The sequence below is a fragment of the Eumetopias jubatus genome, unplaced genomic scaffold (genome assembly GCF_037043125.1).
Source record: "Eumetopias jubatus isolate StellerSeaLion01/CBP00866 unplaced genomic scaffold, mEumJub1_p1.0 scaffold_5, whole genome shotgun sequence".
Classification (NCBI taxonomy): domain Eukaryota; kingdom Metazoa; phylum Chordata; class Mammalia; order Carnivora; family Otariidae; genus Eumetopias; species Eumetopias jubatus.
This window is the reverse complement of record NW_028274811.1, coordinates 79,163,718-79,183,969: the sequence shown is the minus strand read 5'-3', so window position 1 is coordinate 79,183,969 and position 20,252 is coordinate 79,163,718. Positions and strand designations below refer to the sequence as shown.

The 20,252-nt window shown below is 33.3% G+C and overlaps 1 protein-coding gene across 1 annotated transcript in view; it reads left to right on the top strand.

Annotated features, from left to right (window-relative positions):
* SLCO4C1 (solute carrier organic anion transporter family member 4C1) overlaps nucleotides 1-16,769 on the top strand; it is a 63,990-nt gene extending 47,221 nt beyond the window's left edge. The window contains 5 exon segments of the mRNA XM_028102760.2: nucleotides 1,040-1,193; nucleotides 4,708-4,898; nucleotides 6,166-6,230; nucleotides 8,114-8,251; nucleotides 16,468-16,769. Of these exon segments, the coding sequence (XP_027958561.1) occupies nucleotides 1,040-1,193; nucleotides 4,708-4,898; nucleotides 6,166-6,230; nucleotides 8,114-8,251; nucleotides 16,468-16,628 (709 nt within the window). The 3' untranslated portion in view covers nucleotides 16,629-16,769.
* Nucleotides 16,770-20,252: the final 3,483 nt, after the last annotated feature.

Genomic DNA, 20,252 nt, shown 5'->3' with positions numbered 1-20,252 from the left:
TAAGTGGCTTATATAGGTTTGAAAATAAGGAATATATGCCATATTTCTCTGTTTCTACTGAAGTTTGCATCATACTGTCTTTTATTTTCATGTTCTCAGTAGTCACTTATTCATAACGTGAGAATTATACATTGGAAAATTTAAATTTAAAAATGTTTGTGTAGAGGTTGTTTCTAGAATTGAAGGGGTAGTATTTTTCTAGTCGCTGTACTTCTCTATTTATATTGTAACCTAGTTGTAAGTAGACCAAAGTGCTTTCTTTTGTGAGAAAAACAGTGCTTGATAAAGAAATCTAGCAGCAACCTGTGGCAGGTATTCCTGATACCTAGCCTAGGGCCCAGCATTTGCTCAATGTTTATTGGTTGAATGAATGAATAAATAGGGATTGGAGAAGTGTCTTTGCTTAAGGTAATCCTTTATTTTATCCAAGATACTGCATCCTATTAAGCAGCAGCATGGAACAGAACTGAGCCTGGGAACCAGGAATATTTGGCAAAGACAGAAAAATAACTTAATCTCTCTGGGCCCTAGTTTTCCCACTGATAAAATGAGTATGTTGAATACCATTATTTTATTCATCCTTCTAGGTTTAAAATTTTGCCCACGTCCCAGGGAAATTTGTTGATGTCTGCAGACATTTTGGTTGTCATCACTGAGGGTTGCTATAGACATCTAGTTTGTAGAGACCAGGGATGCTGGTAAGCATCCTACAATCCACAAGATCATCAAGCCCCTCCCTGCCACCCCTTGAAAGAATAATCTAGTGCCAAATGAGAAACCTTGTTTTATTTGCTTACTCTGCCTATTTTTCTTATCACTGACATACATTATATAAGTATTGTTTATACCACCTCTCTCTCCCATAAGAAATTAAATTCTATGTGAAAAGGCAGACATTTTATTTGTTTCATTTTTTCAGTAATTAAATACGTGTTGAGCAAGTAAATTGACTGAATGGCAAGATATAGCAATGCTACTGAACTGTTCATTAGAAGTTATAACATAGATAATTTGCCCTTATTTCATTTCTTGTTCACAGGACAGGAAAACTGGGAAACTTGACCGCTCCTTGTAATGCCAATTGTAACTGCTTGCGATCATATTATTATCCTGTCTGTGGAGGAGATGGAATCCAGTATTTTTCTCCCTGCTTTGCAGGTTGTAGAAATTATATTTCAAAAAGACATCTGAAGGTAACTTGTGTCTTCTACTTTACTTTAATGAGGCAATGTGTTTGTATATGTATGGATGGCCATCTTTATTCCTCCAGTGGAATTATGTAGTGCTTCTTCTTCCCTTGCTCTCCTACCTCCTCCATTCAGAAGCCAGAGGTAAAGTTTCAGTCAAGTTAGATGAATAAACTCTAGATCTGCTGTACAACACTGTAACTATTATCAACAATAATGTAAGCTTTAAATTTGTTAAGAGGGTAGAGCTCATGCAAAGCGTTCTTACTTTAATTATGTGTATATATATATATATATATATTTTAAGCCCCTGAGCACTCCAGCTGAAAAAGACTCTTCTTCCTTTATATCTCGGATGCATTGAATGTGGAAAAATCAATTTTGCAGTTACTCACATCCATCTTTGTACATTACTTCTGTTATAGTAGTGAAATATTATTTACATTTTTATATTTTTAATTTTTTTCTCAGCCATACTTTATGCCCCTAGAAGTCCGAGAACTTCTATTCTTACTAAATACTGTGTATATAATGGAAGCATAATAAATATTTATTGCTTTGATATGATGTACCATGGATTCGTTTTAAAATACTCAAATCATTAATTCTCAGATACAAATTTACTTTTAATTCTAGATTAGAATGCATATTAGTTTACCTAGATATGATGTTTTTAACAGTTAAATGATTTAAGAGAATCCCATAGAATTTTATTGGATTTCATCTTGGCTAAATTTAAGAGTTTGGGGAAAAAATAACATTCAGATTATTTGTAGTACATATGTTATGCATTAATAGATAATGTGATAACTTTAAGAAGACCTGAGGGAAATCTATACTATGATATAAGAGATCACAATGAATAAGATATATAAGAATTACATGACAAAACAGCAAAATCTTGAATATTTGAAATGTAGAATAATGAAATGGCATTCATTTTCCCATATAAAGAGAAGTTTAAGATTGTAAGAAAAGATTTCTATGTAAATAAGTAGAAATAGATAATTGAAACAATCCATAAAATTACTTCAGATTTCTTCTAAAACTAACATGGATGTGTTTGTGTGTGTGTGGTTATACACATTTGTATGTTCATAATTACATACATAAGTCTATGTATGTGCATGTACATATATATGCATATCTTTAATGATTTTATGTGCAATAAATACAGTAGAAGTTTGCACATACTAGGATTTGATCTTCCTGCAGGAAGTGTGAGAATATGAGAAACAATGTATATTTTTTCATATTACCTAGGTTATAGATTTTTTAAATGATCATCTAAGAACTTTAAAAAATATGACAGAAAAAAATGTGGTGAATCATAGTAGACCTAATAGACTTGGATGCCACTTGTGCAGTTTTAATCCTTGGGATAAGACTAATTAGATCATTACCGTTAGGTGCCTATGAAAAATAAAAGACATCAAGAAGATTTTTGAGCTCTCAAGTCTGAAGTTTATCATGCCTTCAAACCAGTAGACATCTGGGATTGCTTTAGTTTCAAAACAGATTGAGAAAATTAGGTGTTTGTGTCAGAAGGAATCGAATTCCACAAATGAGCATGATGCACATTATAGAATCAGAACTACCGGTAAGGTAGCTAACTGTTCCTTTGAGAGGCAGGTATGTAGGTATTATTTTCTTGTGTATAAAATATGATTAATAATTGTTATTGACTGACTCTACTTAGAAAAGGATCACAAGGAGATATTTGTAGGGTTTTAGTCACATAACTAGAAATGTTAGACACAAATAGTATCCTGCATATGGAAACCCCCTCCCAAAAAAAGAAAAAAAATCTAATAGCCAGAGCACATTTTAAATGGTATTGGTTATTTTGATATGATTAATTTGATATTTATATTTTTCTCCAAATACTGTAATTGCCATCTTAACTAGCAAATTGTCTTCTAGGGATTGTTTAGGAAAAACAAATTATTTTGACTTCCATATTTTCTATTTGTCCTGGCTTTTTCATGTCCATTTAGTCCATGTAACAACTCATTTTTTCACAGGATTTTTTTTTCTTAATGGCATATTTCAAATAGGCAAAATGCATTGATAATAGTATAGTAAATACCTATGTACATTTGTTCACAGAAATATTAGTCTTATATTTCACACTAATGACCCAAACAACAAAACAGATATTGACTGACAGCTAGGTATAGTTATAGGGCAAGGAAAATTGTATACATTTTTATGTAAGAGAGGTGTAAAATTACATCGAGATAGAAAATACTTTTATTTTAAAAATTTAAAAGGCTACATTTCTTCATTATTTGATACATCCCATTGCTGAGCATGTAATATTCCATTGTGGGAGTGTCATCTGCGTATTTGGATGTCCTGAATCAATACCAGCAGCCTTAGATTAGCTTTAGCACTGAAAAAAGGTTTCTGGCCTTCAGAATAATAAAAGAACCATTTCCCTTTGACTTCTTTGGCTTTACTCTAACTTTATTGAGGCCTTAAACTTGTAAAAAGATTTATAGTAAGGATAGAATTGAGGTGTAAAAGACCTTTAAAAAATAATTATGCCTTACGAACTTCCTAAACCCTCTTTTCCTATAAACGTGATACTTGTGATCTTTTAACATGTTACCTTTCAACACTTTATATTATTAATTTACATGTATATATATTAAATAGTTAATATTTTATATTTACATATAAAATAGCTTTCAGGATAATGAAGTAATAATTTCTATTTTTTATTGTTATAAATATGTTATCTTAGAAGGCATATAGTTTGCTTTTCCTTTTAGTAAAGCAATTACAAAAAGTTCAGAAAGTTATAGTAATTTAGTTGAAAGTAGCATTTTTTTTTTTCCTAGAGACTTGTGATGTATTAGTTGATTTGACTGTGGCACTTGTTAAAATTACAGTGTTCGTCCTTTCGAACTAATGTGGAGAGTGAGATTGTCACTCTATATGCTTCTTTGCCTTCTTTAATGGAAAACTATTTGAACAATTATGATCCATTAAAAGTAGTCTAGAATGTGAGATCTGGTAATTGCTATATTCTTGTCAATTTATAAGTCATGAGTCAATAGTAGATTACAATTTGAAACAATGAACATGAAACTCAAATACAGGTCATAAATATGGCCCCTTATTTTCACTTAATTTCTTAAGAGTTAATTACTCTTTCTCAGCATTATTTTTTGTGTATAGATTAAGATTGTGTAAAATGTTTGCCGTGTCTAGAGATCACATAACTTAATGTTTTCAAGAGGGGCACCTGGGTGGTGCAGTCGGTTAAGTGGCTGACTCTGGATTTCGGCCCAGGTCATGATTCCAGGGTTCTGGGATGGAGCCCTATGTTGGGCGGTGTTCAGCAGGGAGTCTGTTTGAGGATTCTCTTTCTCCTTCTCTTTCTGTCCCTCCCCCCATTTGCACTCTCTCTTTCTCTCTCTCTCGCTCTCAAATAAATAAATAAATAAATAAATCTTTAAAAATATGTTTTCAAGATAAGTACTTTCAATATTTTCTTGTCTAATATTTCTAGGTATATTACAACTGTTCCTGTATTGAAAGGAATATAGAAATGACACCTACTTTGGCAAATTTTGATTTTGAAGCTAAAGCTGGAAAATGTGAAAATCGATGTGCAAAGTTGCCCGTTTTTCTTGGCATTTTGTTTGCTACAATTATCTTTACATTTATGGCTGGTACTCCTATAACTGTGTCCATCCTAAGGTATATATTATATTGTGAAATTTGCCATCCCTAAGACATGTTGGGTGAAAAGAAAATGGACTCAAGGGTTCATTTGGGGTTTCTATTGACCACTAGTTCCAATACTAATTCAGTTCTTTTAAGATCATTAGTTCCATGGCATGGAAAACCTATTTCATTGATCCCCAGATGAATGAGGTTTAAATTTGATTATGTATGTGAAAATATCTTGATATTGCCTACCTGGAATATACCTGACTTTAGTTTCTCTGCCTCTTTCATAACCCTTCAGTTGAAGCTGTTGGACTGTGTTTGAGTATGATGGAAATGCAGTGCATTCCACACTGCATTTCCATCATTCTACCTTATGTAGTAGGTGCTGTGATATTCAGCTTTCCTGTAAACAGTGCTCTGCTGGATGAGAAGCTAGCTGTCACCTGGGTCTTAACAGTGTTTTGAGCTTCAAGTTGCTCTCTCTCCTTCTACATCACTTGATAAAACTATTTTCTGTCTGCGCTTTCATAAGTTCATCAGCCTTTCTATGACTTTCCTAACAAACTGTAGCTTTTTTACTCTTCAGTTTTTGTTCCCTGATACTACCCTTTCACATATTTTTTTGTCAATTGGAAATTTTAGAGACTCTGTCTAGAAGTACTAAATAGTCTGTTAACATTATCCTACGTGGACATTGGAGTTGTTTAGAGAATTAAGAAAATGCTTTTTTAAAACTTCATTTTTGAAAAATTATCTGCATTACCTTTCAACTACATGTTGATCTTTTTTATCTCCAAATTCTTGGGTGCCAGTGTCATGTTTTATTCATCTTTGATAACCACTACTTAAAATCAGATTGAGCCTCAGCAACTATTTTACATTGACCCAGATTTGTACCTTATCCCATGGATATGACTTCTATCTCAAAGTTAGTAAATTAGAGTAGGAATTATTTGCTTGTGACTTAAGGGATGGTTAAAAATAAGTCTTATTAATAAATGTCCTTTCTTTTTTACATTTGTTACAGTTCGTACATATTCAATACATTTGTTAAACTTCATTTGACCCTTTTTGGTGTTACTTATATTTGTAGTGTTTTTAGTTCACATATCATTTTTCTTCTTTATAATTACAGAAAAGTTGAACTGTATATAAGCTGTCACAAATAGTTTATTTCACGCACATAACATTTACTTTAATCCAGAAATGCTAAGCTGGTATAAAAATAAATTTGCTCAAAGAGCAAATATACGATACAACCACTTTTGGTTTAATATGTATTTGATATCTCCAGGTGTGTTCATCACAGGCAGCGGTCCCTAGCATTGGGAATACAGTTTATGCTGCTTCGATTATTAGGTATGCTCTTTTTCTTAATTCATCAGTGACTGTTGGTTATTTTTGTTCGTTAGTGTTATTGGTTTACTCACTTACATTATGTGTCAAGAAAATAATTAATTTAAATACCATGGAAAACTACCTAATTGTCACTGAAGAAAGCTGTTTTCTAATATTCAAGATATAGTATTATTTATATATCACATAAGAAAATAATGACTGTACTTTTCACTTAACTTACCTAACTGGTTAACCGTTGTTTCCAATTCTGTTACAAATATAACTTTAAAGATTATAACATATTTATTTAAAGTACAACATAGGATCATGAACACATGTTTAATAGAGCATAGTAAAATACATAATTTTTTTTCTATTCATGTAAAGCCCATTACCAATATAAATTATGATGAAATCTTATTTATAGCTATGGTAATTCCTTTTCTCCCAGCATTTATCTCCATTTGGGACATAATTATATTGTATTAGCAATGAAAAATAATGAGTTAAAGTATTTAAATGAAACTCTGGCATAGATATTGTGGCTAGTTGAGAATTGTTGGAAGATTTTATGGAAATTTTTATAAGGTTCCAGATGTAGAAAGAAGTAGAAGGACAGAAATACTGTATTATATATTTAATTATACGTGTATATGATTATACCCACAATATTATACAGATAATACTGAGATCATTTATAAAAACAAAAACCAAAAGCAGGGACATTAGAGGTCACTTGGACCAGCTTTCCAGTTTTCAGATGAATAAATTAAGGCTCTGAGAGATTTAGGGATTTGCCCATAGTTAAACAATTCGTGGTGAAAATGAGACTAGGAAAATGATATCCTTACTCTCAGTCCAGTGCTCCTTTGACTCTTTATCATGCTGCAGGTCATGAAAGAACAGGCTGGATGTCGTTGAAATCTTTGTCTAAGAAATGTATTTGATTTGTAACAGTTGAAAACTCCTTAAATATGTGAAAGTTTATTACCTCATGACTTCATGCAAAGGAGGGGGTATGTTTGAGATAGTATTCCCAGGCATGTTGGTATGAATGTGTGTGCCTGTGTGTGTGCATACCCATGTGCACTCTCATGCATGCACATGCACATACACATAACACATATCAATAATTTCGATTTTTAAAAAGTAGAATAGCTAGGGCCCCTGGGTGGTGCAGTTGGTTAAATATCCGATTCTTGATATCGGCTCAGGTCATGATTTCAGGGTCATGAGATCAAGCCCCGTATCGGGCTCTGAGCTTAGTGAGGAGTCTGCTGAAGTTTTTCTCTCCCTCTCTGCTTCCCTGTTATTAACTTTCTCTCTCTCTCAAATAAATAAATCTTTAAAAAAAGTAGAATAGCAGGCGCCTGGGTGGCTCAGTTGGCTAAGCAACTGCCTTCGGCTCAGGTCATGATCCTGGAGTCCCAGGATCGAGTCCCACATCGGGCTCCCTGCTGAGCAGGGAGTCTGCTTCTCCCTCTGAACCTCTTCCCTCTCGTGCTCTCTGGCTCTCATTCTCTCTCTCTCAAATAAATAAATAAAATCTTTAAAAAAAAGTAGAATAGCTAATTTCAAAGGCATATTCATTAAATTAGAAAAATTAGAAAAGCAGTGGATTAAAATATTTACTTAGCTAAGTGTTAACCCAATATATGCCAGATTTTTTATTAAAATAACTTTCTGAGTTGATTAGAAATATATAGTAATTATTTAATTATTTTAGAATATTTTATCTATATTTCTTTCTATCACTTTTACTTGCACATGACCTGATCTGTATATGGACAGATTAGTTCCTAGTCTTATTTACATAAAATATATTTATAACCATGTATATAAAAACCTGTTAACTATAGATTGTAATCTTTACTGATTGTGTATTTCACATATAATTCTTCTAGGCACAATACCTGGACCAATTATATTTGGTGTCACAATAGACAGCACATGTATTTTGTGGGATATTAATGAATGTGGAGCTAAAGGAGCTTGCTGGATTTATAATAACATCAAGATGGCCCATATGCTAGTAGCCATAAGTAAGTGGTGATTTCTTGATAACTTTAGATTAAATTGATGATATCAAGAGAAAAAGATCTTACTGTTACTTACTTAAGTTTTGTAATGTTCAGCCCGTGCTGTTGGGCTATTCTGTAGTTCTGAAGCAGAGATCATTTATCACAGCGAGTTATGAAAGACTTTAATGAGTTGTAAGGCTCAGTCTAAAATAGAAGAGAATAACATTTTAGCTTTCATAAAATCACATATGCTTTTTTTAAAACTTCCCTCAAAATTTTTTTTGAACGTCTAACAAAAAACTAAAAGACAATTTTGAGAAACTCTCTGGAATGATTGTCATCTAGGTACCTGGGCTTTGGAAAGCAACTAGAGCTGAGGTAGGAAGTATCCTTTGGCTCTAAAGCATGTTGTAAGAAATGTTTTTATAGTTTAAAAGGTTAGCTATGATGTTTAACCCTTTTTTGCTTTTGGTAGTCTGTCTTAGATAGTCTTGGTTAAGCAATAAATAACAATGAAAATTGAGGAAATAGACCAATGTATCTATTTTGTAAGAGTTAATATTTAAACATTTAAAATCAACCTAAAATTATATATTTAAATTAAAAATAGAGGTAGAGGTTTCAATATGGTGGCACAGGAGGACCCTAAACACATCGCCTCCCATAAACACAACAAATTTATAGCTACATGTAGAATAATTTCTAAAGAAAAGGACCTTAGCACTGAACATAGCACCCCATAACAAGGGACAAAAGAGATACATGGAGTAGGGTAGAAAAGACAGAAACATGGCCTTGCCCATGATCTTACCCCAGACATGATAACTCCACAATTGGGAGGGATCCCAAAAACAAAGAGCACTTCTTCAATGAGTGAAGGGGTTGACTCAGAGGACTGGCACTGGAAAGACAAGATCTCCAAACATCTGGTTTTGAAAATTGATAGGGATTAAGACCAAGAGAAACACAGAACTACAGGGAACAGAGATTCCACTCTTAAAGGGTTCATGTGCAAACCCACTCATCCTGAGATCTAGCACAAAAGCAACAGAATGAAAAGCACTCAGACCATAAGCACAGAAGACCCACTTAGTAATTTTAAAGTGGCTGCTAGAGAGGCAGGAACCTGCAGGGGCTTTATCCAGGGACAAAAGCTCTGGCGAGCACCATTTTTGTAGTCTTATCCTAACTTGCTGGTGACAGAATCAGGGAGTGCCATTTTCCATGCCCTTCCTCCAGCCTGCTAGCACCAGAGGGCATGCTCTGTCCATCCTGCCCTGTAACCAGGCTGGACAAATACTGTGCACCCCACCTACCCTGTGCAGAGATCTAGCCACAGTTAGGATGGGCAAGCTTCCTGAGCCCCATCCTTCCCATTTAGCAGCCAGGATGCAAACATGTAGTCAGGTTCCCTGAGCTCCACGCTCCTAATGTAGCAGACAAGCTGCAGCTGGATCAGGTGAACATCCACCCCTGTCCTATTTACACAGCTACCAAGCCAAAACTGGGCTGGCTGAGTACCCTGAGTCTCACTTATCCCATACAGCAGGTGCATCCCTTTTATAGACAGCTAGGACTGCAGCCCACATGAGGGATGTCCATAGAGGGACTGGGTCTGTAACCAAGGAAGACTGTGTTTTTGGGCCACATGAAGCAGCTCTTATACAAGCCCACTACCTCAAGACTGAAAGAGGTGGCCATTGTACCTAATGCATATATATAAACACAGAGAGACAGGGAAAATGAGAGGGCAGATTCCAAACCAAAGAACAAAGCAAGTCCCAGAAAAAAAGACCTTAAGGAAATGGAGATAAGCAGTCTACCTGATAAAGAGTTCAAGGCTATGGCCATAAAGATGCTCACCAATTTTGAGAAAAGAATGGATGAACACAGCAAGAACTTTAACAAAGAGGTAGAAAATATAAGAAAGTACCAAACATAAGTTATAACTGAACTAAAAAATACTCTAGGGGTTTCAGTAGCAGAATGGATGAATTAGAGGCATGAATTAGCGAGCTGTAAGACAGCAATGGAAAACACTCAGAGCCACAAAATGAAAATAGAATTAAAAGACAAGATACCTTAAGGGACCTCTGGGACAGCATCAAATGGAATACCATTTGCATTCTAGGGGCCTCAGAAGGAGAAGAGGAAGAAAAGGGCTAGAAAAATTAGTTGAAGAAATAATGGCTGAAAACTTCCCTAACCTAGAGAAGGAAACAGACATGCAGGTCCAGAGTTCCAAATAAGATGAACCCAAAAGTAAATACACCAAGACCAATTATAATTAAAATATGATAAAGGTAAAGATAAATAGAGAATCTTAAAAGCAGCAAGAGAAAAAAAATTACATATAAGGGAAACCCAATAAGGCTATCAGCAGATTTTTCGGCAGAAATTGCAAAGGGCAGAAAGAAGTGGAATAACGCTCAAAACACTGAAAGGAAAAAAACTGCCACCAAGAATACTCTCCCCAACACAGAAGTGAAAGAGAGATGAAGAGTTTTCCAAGTAAGCAAAAGCTAAGGAAGTTCATTACCACTAAACTGGCCTTACAAGAAATGCTAAAGGGACTTTTCTAACCTAAAAAGGAAAGGCATTAATTAACGAAACGTGAAAATAAAAATCTCAGCAGTAAAGGTAAATAAGTAATAGAGATAGTAGATAAGCATCTTATAATGGAAGTGTTAAGGGTGAAAGACAAAATTAGTAAAGTTAATTTAAAATACAATAATTAGTTAAGGGAACATAAAATAAAAAAGATATGTGTCATCAAACATCTAAAACATGGAGGGTGTGAGTAAAAGTATCAAGTTTTGAAATATGTTCAAAATTAAGTTACCATCAACTTAAAAGAGACTGTTATATACATGTTATATGTGAACTTCATGGTAGTCACCCACATAAAAAAATTATGGTAAATACAGAAAGGAAAAGAAAAAGGAATCTAAACATAACACTAAAGAAAATAAACCACAGGGGAAGAGAGAAAGAGAATAAAAAAGGATCAGAGTGAAACTACAAAAACAGCCAGAAAACAGTTAACAAAATGGCAATAAGTACATACCTATCAATAATTGCTTTAAATGTAAATGAATTAAATTCTATAATCAAAAGACATATAGTGGCTGGATAAAAAAACAAGACCCTTGTATATGCTACCTATAAGAGACTCACTTAAAATCTACAGATGCTCACAGGCTAAAAGTGAAGGGATAGAAAAAGACATTCCATAAAAATGAAAATGAAAAGAAAGCTGGAATAGTAATACTTATCTCAGACAAAATAGACTTTAAAACAAAGACAGTAACAAAAGACAAAAAAGGGCATTACATAATGGTAATGGGATCAACAAAAACAGCATTGTAAACCCATCATAGCAGCACCTAAGTATATAAAGCAAATATTAACGGTAGTAAAGGAAGAAATAGTAATATAATAATAGTAGGGGACTTTAATACCTCGCTTAGATCAATGGATAGATCATCCAGATAGAAAATCAATAAGGTAACTATGGCCTTAAATAGATCAAATGGACCTAATAGATATATACAGATATATATTTCACCCTAAAACAGCACGATACACATTCTTTTTAAATGCACGTGGGACATTCTCCAGAATAGATGACATGCAAGGTCACAAAACAAATCTTAATAAATTTGAGAAGATTGAAATTATATCAGGCATCTTTTCTGACAAAAACAAAATATGAAACTAGAAATCAGTTACAAGAAGAAAAGTGGAAAATTCACAAATACGTGAAGATTTAAAAACATGCTACTGAACAACCAATGGATCAAAGAAGAAATCCAAAAGAGAAATTAAAAAAAATACCTCGAGATAAATAAAAATGGAAACACAATGTTCCAAAAATTTTTGGAATGCTGCAAAAACAGTTGTAAAAAGGAAGTTCGTAGTTATACAGATACAGGCCTAACTTAAGAAACAATCAAAATCTCATGGGGCGCCTGGGTGGCTCAGTCATTAAGCATTTGCCTCCGGGTCAGGTCATGGTCCCCAGGTCCTGGGATTGAACCTCTCATTGGGCTCCCTGCTCCGCGGGAAGCCTGCTTCTTCCTCTCCCTCTCCGCCTGCTTGTGTTCCCTCTCTTGCTCTCTCTTTCTGTCAAATAAATAAAATCTTTAAAAAAAAATCAAAATCTCAAACAATCTAACTTTATATTTAAGGGAACTAGAAAAAGAAGAGAAAACAAAGCCCAAAGTTCTTAGAAGGAAGAAAATAATAAAGAGCAGGACAAAAATAAGTGGAATAGAGACTAAAAAAGCAATAGAAATGATCAGTGAAACTGACAGCTGGTTCTTTGAAAAGATCAGCAAAATCAACAGGCCTTTAACTAGATTCATCAAGAAAAAAGAGAGCCCAACAAATAAAATCAGAAATGATAGAAGAGAAATTACATGGACACCACAGAAATACAAAGGATCATAAGAGGATATTATGAACAATTATACACCAGCAAATTAGACAACCTAGAAGGAATGGATGAATTCCTAGAAACCTATAATCTTCAAGACTAATTCTTGAAGAAATAGAAAATCTGAATAGAAAATAGACCAATTGCTAGTAATGAGATTAAATCAGTAATCAAAAAACTCCCAGCAAAGTTCCAGGTCCAGGTCCAGATGGCTTCATAGGTGAATTTTACCAAATATTTAGAGTTAGTACTTATCCTTCTCAAATTACTCAAAAAAAGTGAAGAGAAAAGAACACTTCCAAACTCATTTTTTGAGCCCAGCATTATCCTTATATTAAAACCAGACAAAGATACTACAAAAAAGAAAATTACAAGCCAATATCCATAATGAACATAGATACAAAAGTCCTCAACAAAATATCAAACTTAATTCAGCAATATATTAAAAGGATCATACACCCTAAGTGGGATTCATTCCAGGGATGCAATGTTTGTTCAACACCCACAAACCAATCAGCGTGACACATGACTTTAACAAAATGAAGGATAAAAAATATATCATCATCTCAAAAATAGAAGGAAAACATCTGATAAAATTCAACGTCCATTTATGAAAAAAGCTCTAACCAAAGTAGGTATAAAGGGAATATACCTCAACATAATAAAGGCCATATATGACAAAGCCACAGCTAACATAATATTTAACAATAAAAATCTAAAACTTTTCTTCTAAGATCAGGCACATAGTACGGATGTTCATTCTCACCACTTTTATTCAACATAATATTGGAACTCCACCAAAAACCTATTGGAACTAAAACAAATTCAGAAGTTGCAGGATACAAAATTAATATACAGAAATCTTTTGCATTTCTCTGTACTAACAGCAAACTATGAGAAAGGGAAATTAAGACAATCCTTTTACAGTTGCACCAAAGAGAGCTCAGAAGTAAACCCACATTTATATGCTCAATTAATCTACAATAAAGGAGGCAAGAACATTCAATTGAGAAAAGACAGTCTCTTCAATAAATGGTGCTGGGAAAACTGGACAGCTACATGCAAAAGAATGAAATTGGACCACCACAACAATAAACTCAAAATGTGTTAAAGAATTAAATGCAAGACCAGAAACCATAAAACTCCTAGAAGAAAAGCATAGACAGTAAGCTCTTTGACAGCAGCCTTAACAATATTTTTTTGAATCTGTCTCTTCAGGCCAGGGAAACAAAAGCAAAAATAGACAAAAGGACTACGTCAAACTAAAAAGCTTTTTTGTACAGTGAAGGAAACCGTCAACAAATGGAAAGGAAAACTACTGAATGGGAGAAGATACTTGGAAATGAGATGGCCAATAAGGGGTCAGTATCCAAACTATATAAAGAACTTATACAACTCGATAACAACAACAACAAAAGCCAACAACCTGATTAAAAGATAGAGGATCTCATAGGCATTTTTTTCCAAAGAAGACATCCAGATGGCCAACAGACAAATGAAAAGATGCTTACCATCACTCATCATCAGGGAAATGCAAATCAAAACCATAATGAGATACCACCTCACCTGTCAGAATGGCTATTATCAAAAAGAAGAAGTAACAATTATTGGTGAGGATTTGGAGAAGAGGAAACTCTCATGCACTATTGGTCGGAATACAAACTGGTGCAGCCACTATGGAAAACAGTATGGTGTTTCCTCAAAAAACTAAAATAGGACTACCATATGATCTAGTAATTCTACCTCCGGCTATTTCTGGGTATTTATCTGAAGAAAACAAAATGCTAATTGAAAAAGATGTATGTACCCCTGTGTTTATTGCAGCATTATTTATAATATACGAAAGTAACGCAAGGGTCAATTGGATAATATCCAATGGATAAAGAAAATGTGGTTTATATATACAGTGCAATAAAAAGAATGAAATCTTACTATTTGTGACAGCATAAATGGCCCTAGATGGTATTATGCCAAATGACATAGGTCAGATAAAGACAAATTATATATGATTTCACTTATAAAAAGAATCTAAAAAAACCAAAAGAAATGAAACAAAACAAAACAGACTGATGGATACAGAGAACAAACTGGCTGTTGACAGAGGGGAGTATATGAGCAGACAGGCAAAATAGGTGAAGGAGAGCAAAAGGTACAAATTTCCAGTTATAAAATAGGCCACAGAGATGTAATTTACACCATAAGATATATAGTCAATAATATCATAAGGGCGCCTGGGTGGCTTGGTTGGTTAAGCATCCGACTCTTGAACTGGCTCAGGTCGTGATCTCAGTGTCGTGAGATCGAGCCCTGAGTTGGGCTCTGCCCTGATCCTGAAGCCTGCTTAAGATTCCTTCTCTCCCTCTCCCTCAGCCCCTGATCTTTCTAAAAAAAAAAAAGTAAATTAAAAAAATAGTATTGTAATAACTTTGTATGGAGACAGATGGTAACGACCTATTGTGGTGATCATTTCATAATGTTTAAAAATATCAAATTACTCTTGTACATCTGAAACTAATATAAGTTGTACATCAATTATAATTCAATAAAAAGAGAAATCCTAGATGAACATACACACATATATGTATGTATTATTACATAATGTGTGATTTTCATTGTGTGTATTTTGGCACATGTATCAAGAGAGCTTATTAATCTTAATGCATTTAAACCCAGAGAATGATGTCTTAATTTGTAATGACAAAATAATAAAATACCCACTGAAGAAATAAATTACATAGATCCAAAAATGTAATAGGAGGGTAAATATTGGCTAGATAGACAAAATTAATCTTTCCACAACTCTTACTTGTTGAACCTTTTTTATTCACTGTGTTTTTATGTTTAAAAGATTATTTACTTGGTGATGCATGTACTTTTTGACCAGAAGATACCAATAATGAATTGTTCTTCTTTCTACTCTGTGGTGAATATGAGAATTTTTTTCCCCAAACCATATACACCTTTAAATGTTCTAAAAACATTAATCGTGGTAGTACCTACCTAATTAGTCTTCCTGTAAATCTATAAATGCTTAGTTCAATGAAAATTCATGTTTTTTAAACACACATTTTGAGTAAAGTACTAATGGCTAACACAAATTATGTACTGCAGAAACTATAGTGTGAGGCCATTTAGTTTTTTCAACTGTCACTTAAATGCTTATACTCTGGCCAGAAATAGTTTCTCTTTATATAGCCAAGCTCAAAATCAGAGTCCTTTGAAAACAAAGCTTGTGAAGTGAATCTCATTTTCACATTTTTAGTTGATACTTAAATTTGGTTGAGTAATCAATATGGTATATTTTGTGGAGGCTTTCTCCTAAGAACCCCAAAGCTTTTTTATTTTTTAGAATTATTTTCCATCATGGACATGAAAATTCTACAACTTATTTAGGTTCAAGGATATTGTAAGCTATTTTATTTTGTCATTGACTTCATTTCTTGCAATTTTTTATATATATGATGTGGTGTTAATAAAGCTAGAAGTAGAGCATGGATTTATTTAATTGTATGTAATACTTTATAAGAATGTAAATCATAACGAAGAAAAGAATAGTTATTGTACAGTTTTAATGTTTAGAAAGAAAATTAAGGTCTAGTTCATTGAATTGTATAAAGATATTTTGCTGAAGAATATCACCTTTCTCTCTAAAATTTTAAAAATTTAAAACATGGAACTATAATGCATATACTTCTCCTCTTTAAAGTAGGTTTCTATTTGTGAAGAATTTCTCAGTGAGAATTCATTTTGTAATACTTAAAGGCCCAAATGCATGATTAATTTTTGTTTTTATATTTAGGTGTTACTTGTAAAACTATCACCGTTTTCTTCAATGGGTGTGCAGTCTTTTTGTATAAGCCGCCACCATTAGGCACAAATGTATTATTTGAAAATCAGGAAACAGTTGTGAGTACTGTTACAGTAGAATGTGATCTCAGCAATACAGGAAATGAAGGGTGAAATAGAAAAAGGAGACTACTTTACAGCTGGAAAATTGGCCGTCATTTGTAAGAGTGCACATTGTCATTGCAGCAATATCTACCCAATATGGACAATCACATTTTAAAAGTTGGTATTTTATAATTAAATGTGTTTTCTGTACATTTATGGACTTATTTTTGTTTTAATGTAAGAAACAGACCTGTGCCTTCAGAGCCCACCAAAAGCCTCAGAACACACACACACACACACACACACACACACACACACACACACGTATACAGGCGCACACACACAGACACTTCCCATTGTCCAGGTGTGAAATAACAAGATAATAAACTAAATTAGAAAAAATAGCCAATTATTAGTTAAAAGTTTACATTTTAAAGACAAGGTGACATTTCTGTTCTTTTTGCAACTTGTTTTAATTATCATTGCCAGTGGTTTGGGCTTATTTAGGAAAATTTGTGGTATAAAAATGTAAACTAATCAAATTTATGTGATGATTTTTAAGAACTATTACTGAATACTCATGAATTTAAAACTAGCTATTTTGTTTTTAAATTTATATACACTAGTCTGTCCTTTATCATAAAAGGTTACTGAACTATTAAAATATAGGTTATCTTTTTTGTGTCCCAGTATATAGTGAATTTAGAAATAGCATTACATATACATATATTCTCAAGAATTCCAGGAGGTAATTTGCTAATCTTGCCTATTTTTAACACTTTAATGATTCCAAGACAGTATTCAATTATATGTCCTCCAGGAAAAAGTACCAGATTCAGTAAAGAAAAGTGCCAATTACATATGAAAAGATTTTTTTTTAATGGCTTAGGTGCATTTTATTGGTTTTCTTTGAAAAGATTTCTTAATAAACTGTTGATCAGTGTTTACATAAGTCAGTAATTTAATTTTTCTCATTTTAAAAACTTGTTACTTAGTATATTATTTATGGCACCTAAAATAGTGGTTTGCTCATGGTAGGCATGTATTAGTGTTGCTTGACTCTTTAACTGATCCATTTATTTGAAAGATAAAGTATTTCACATATCTGATAACATTATAACACTCTATGTCTTCAGTTCAGATTTAAGCCAACTTTGTCTACTCAGAATGTAGAGGAAATAGATCAGTGAACAACAACAAATTACTTCTACCTGGTCAAGAATTTTACTGATTCAGAAAAGTGTTGAAGTTCATCCTTAATTTAGAGAGAAGAAAAAAATCACCCTATCTATACAAATAGTTTGAACAAGTCATTTAAATAATTGGCATTCCCAATGGTTTTTAGTTATGAAGGGTTTTGTCTTATTCAGTGTACTCAATTTTATAAGATGATACATTTTTACAAACTTTTTAATGAAAATGGGTAAAGTGAAAATAATTTTGACCCTTGAAAGAAGTCAGACTCTTATACATATTTACAAAGAGTACCTCATTTCATGACAGGGCAGTGTAGACACTACTATAATTTATAAACATTATTTATACTTTTGAATCAGCTGGATTATATGTGTCGTTGGTGTGCTACTTTAAGAACAAAATTTTTCATAGTATATTTTTTCACAATTTATATGATTAATTTTATATTAAGCTTGAATCTATAAATCGACCTGTGGTGGTTTTTGTACATAATTGGATATATGTCTTAAAACTTACTTTTAACATTTAGATTTCCCTAATTGTAGCACATAAAAATCTAAAACTCTTATATATGAAAGAACTATATACAACTGGTTTAGCTATGTAAATTGGGGAAAAATATAAAGAGAATTTTAGCTCTGTTTCCTTGTAGTATTTTCTTTAGTTTAAACAATTATGTAAAATGCATATATGTATCTTTTTAAAAATGAGAATATTTGTACCAGATTGTTAACTGTTTAACCTTATTAAAAGGCACAGATTTTGAAATGGGGTTTGTATCTGTTTATGAATACACACACGTTTGGTGGTTGGAAAAGGGAAAATCAGTGTACTTTTGAACTTGGTGAATGTAATTTAGTTCAGTGATTTCTGGTATCTCAGCAGATGTATTTAATTCAATAGAAACCACATTCGCTATGAAATATATACTAAAATTGTTCTATAGAGTAGTTTTCACGTATGACAGGGAGATGGCTAGATCTATAGGAACAGGATGCAGTTGCAGACGGTTGGTGGTCAGATATCTGATACCGCGAAAGTAATGTGTCTTTGGAAGGGTTATATTTAAATCATCTTGTGTTATCAAAACACTCCGTCCAAAGTTTTTGAAGAAATCAGGTTGGACATTGGTTTTGGAGGTAATGTCCCTTCCCCCCACTACAACACATTTCAGGCTTCTTCAGGCTCTTTTGTGCCCTAAGCAGTAAACATTAACTTACACATTATATATGAGTGATCCAAAATAAATAAAAGACAGTCTGTTTTTAAAAACTGCACGGGTAAATTGGATTAAAACATTCTAGTGTTTTTTTTTTTTACTAAAATTAACAGCTTATAAAAATCATCCTCCATTAACATTTTGATTTTTTTCTTCCTGGATTTAGTTTGACTTTCTTTTTTAAGCTCTATTTTGTAATAATTTTAGACTTAGAAAAACTTGTAAAAATAGTACACACAATTCTCCTTTAAGCTTTACCCAGCTTCCCAAATGTTAATATATCAAATACCCATAGAAGAATTATCTAAATCAGCAAATTAGCATTAAAATATAGTCAATACCACATTTGCAAAAGGGCATGGCAGAACTATTTTCTGTGATGTCAGTATATCTTTTTTTAATTGTTAAATTGTACAAATTAAAATGGTACACTCTACTATATATAACTTAGGCCCCAGTATAGTTGATTTGCAAAAAGAGCTGATATAAGAAACAATGTTTATTTTTATTTATTTATTTATTTATTTTTATTATTAACATATAATGTATTATTGGCTTCAGAGGTACAGGTCTGTGATTCATCAGTCTTACACAATACACAGCGCTCACCACAACACATACCCTTCCATCACCCAGCCACCCCATCCCTACCACCCCGCTCCACTCCAGCAACCCTCAGTTTGTTTTCTAAGATTAAGAGTCTCTTATGGTTTGTCTCCCTCTCTGGTTTTGTCTTGTTCCATTTTTTCCTCTCTTCCCCTATGATCCTCTGCCTTATTTTTTAAATTCTGCATATCAGTGAGATCATATGATAATTGTCTTTCTCTGATTGACTTATTTTTCTTAGCCTAATACCCTCTAGTTCCATCCATGTCATTGCAAATGGCAAGATTTCATTTTTTGATGGTTGCATAATATTCCGTTGTGTGTGTGTGTGTGTATATATATATATATATATATATATATATATATATATATATACCACCTCTTCTTTATCCATTCATCTGTCAATGGGCATCTCAGCTCTTTCCATAGTTTAGCTATTGTGGACATTGCTGCTATGAACATTGGGGGCAGGTGCCCCTTTGGATCACTACATTTGTATCCTTTGGGTAAATACCCAGTAGTGCAATTGCTGGGTTGTAGGGTAGCTCTGTTTTCAACTTTTTGAGGAACCTCCATACTGTTTGCCAGAGTGGCTACACCAGCTTGCATTCCCACCAACAGGGTAAGAGGGCTCCCCTTTCTCTGCATCCTCGCCAACATCTGTCGTTTCC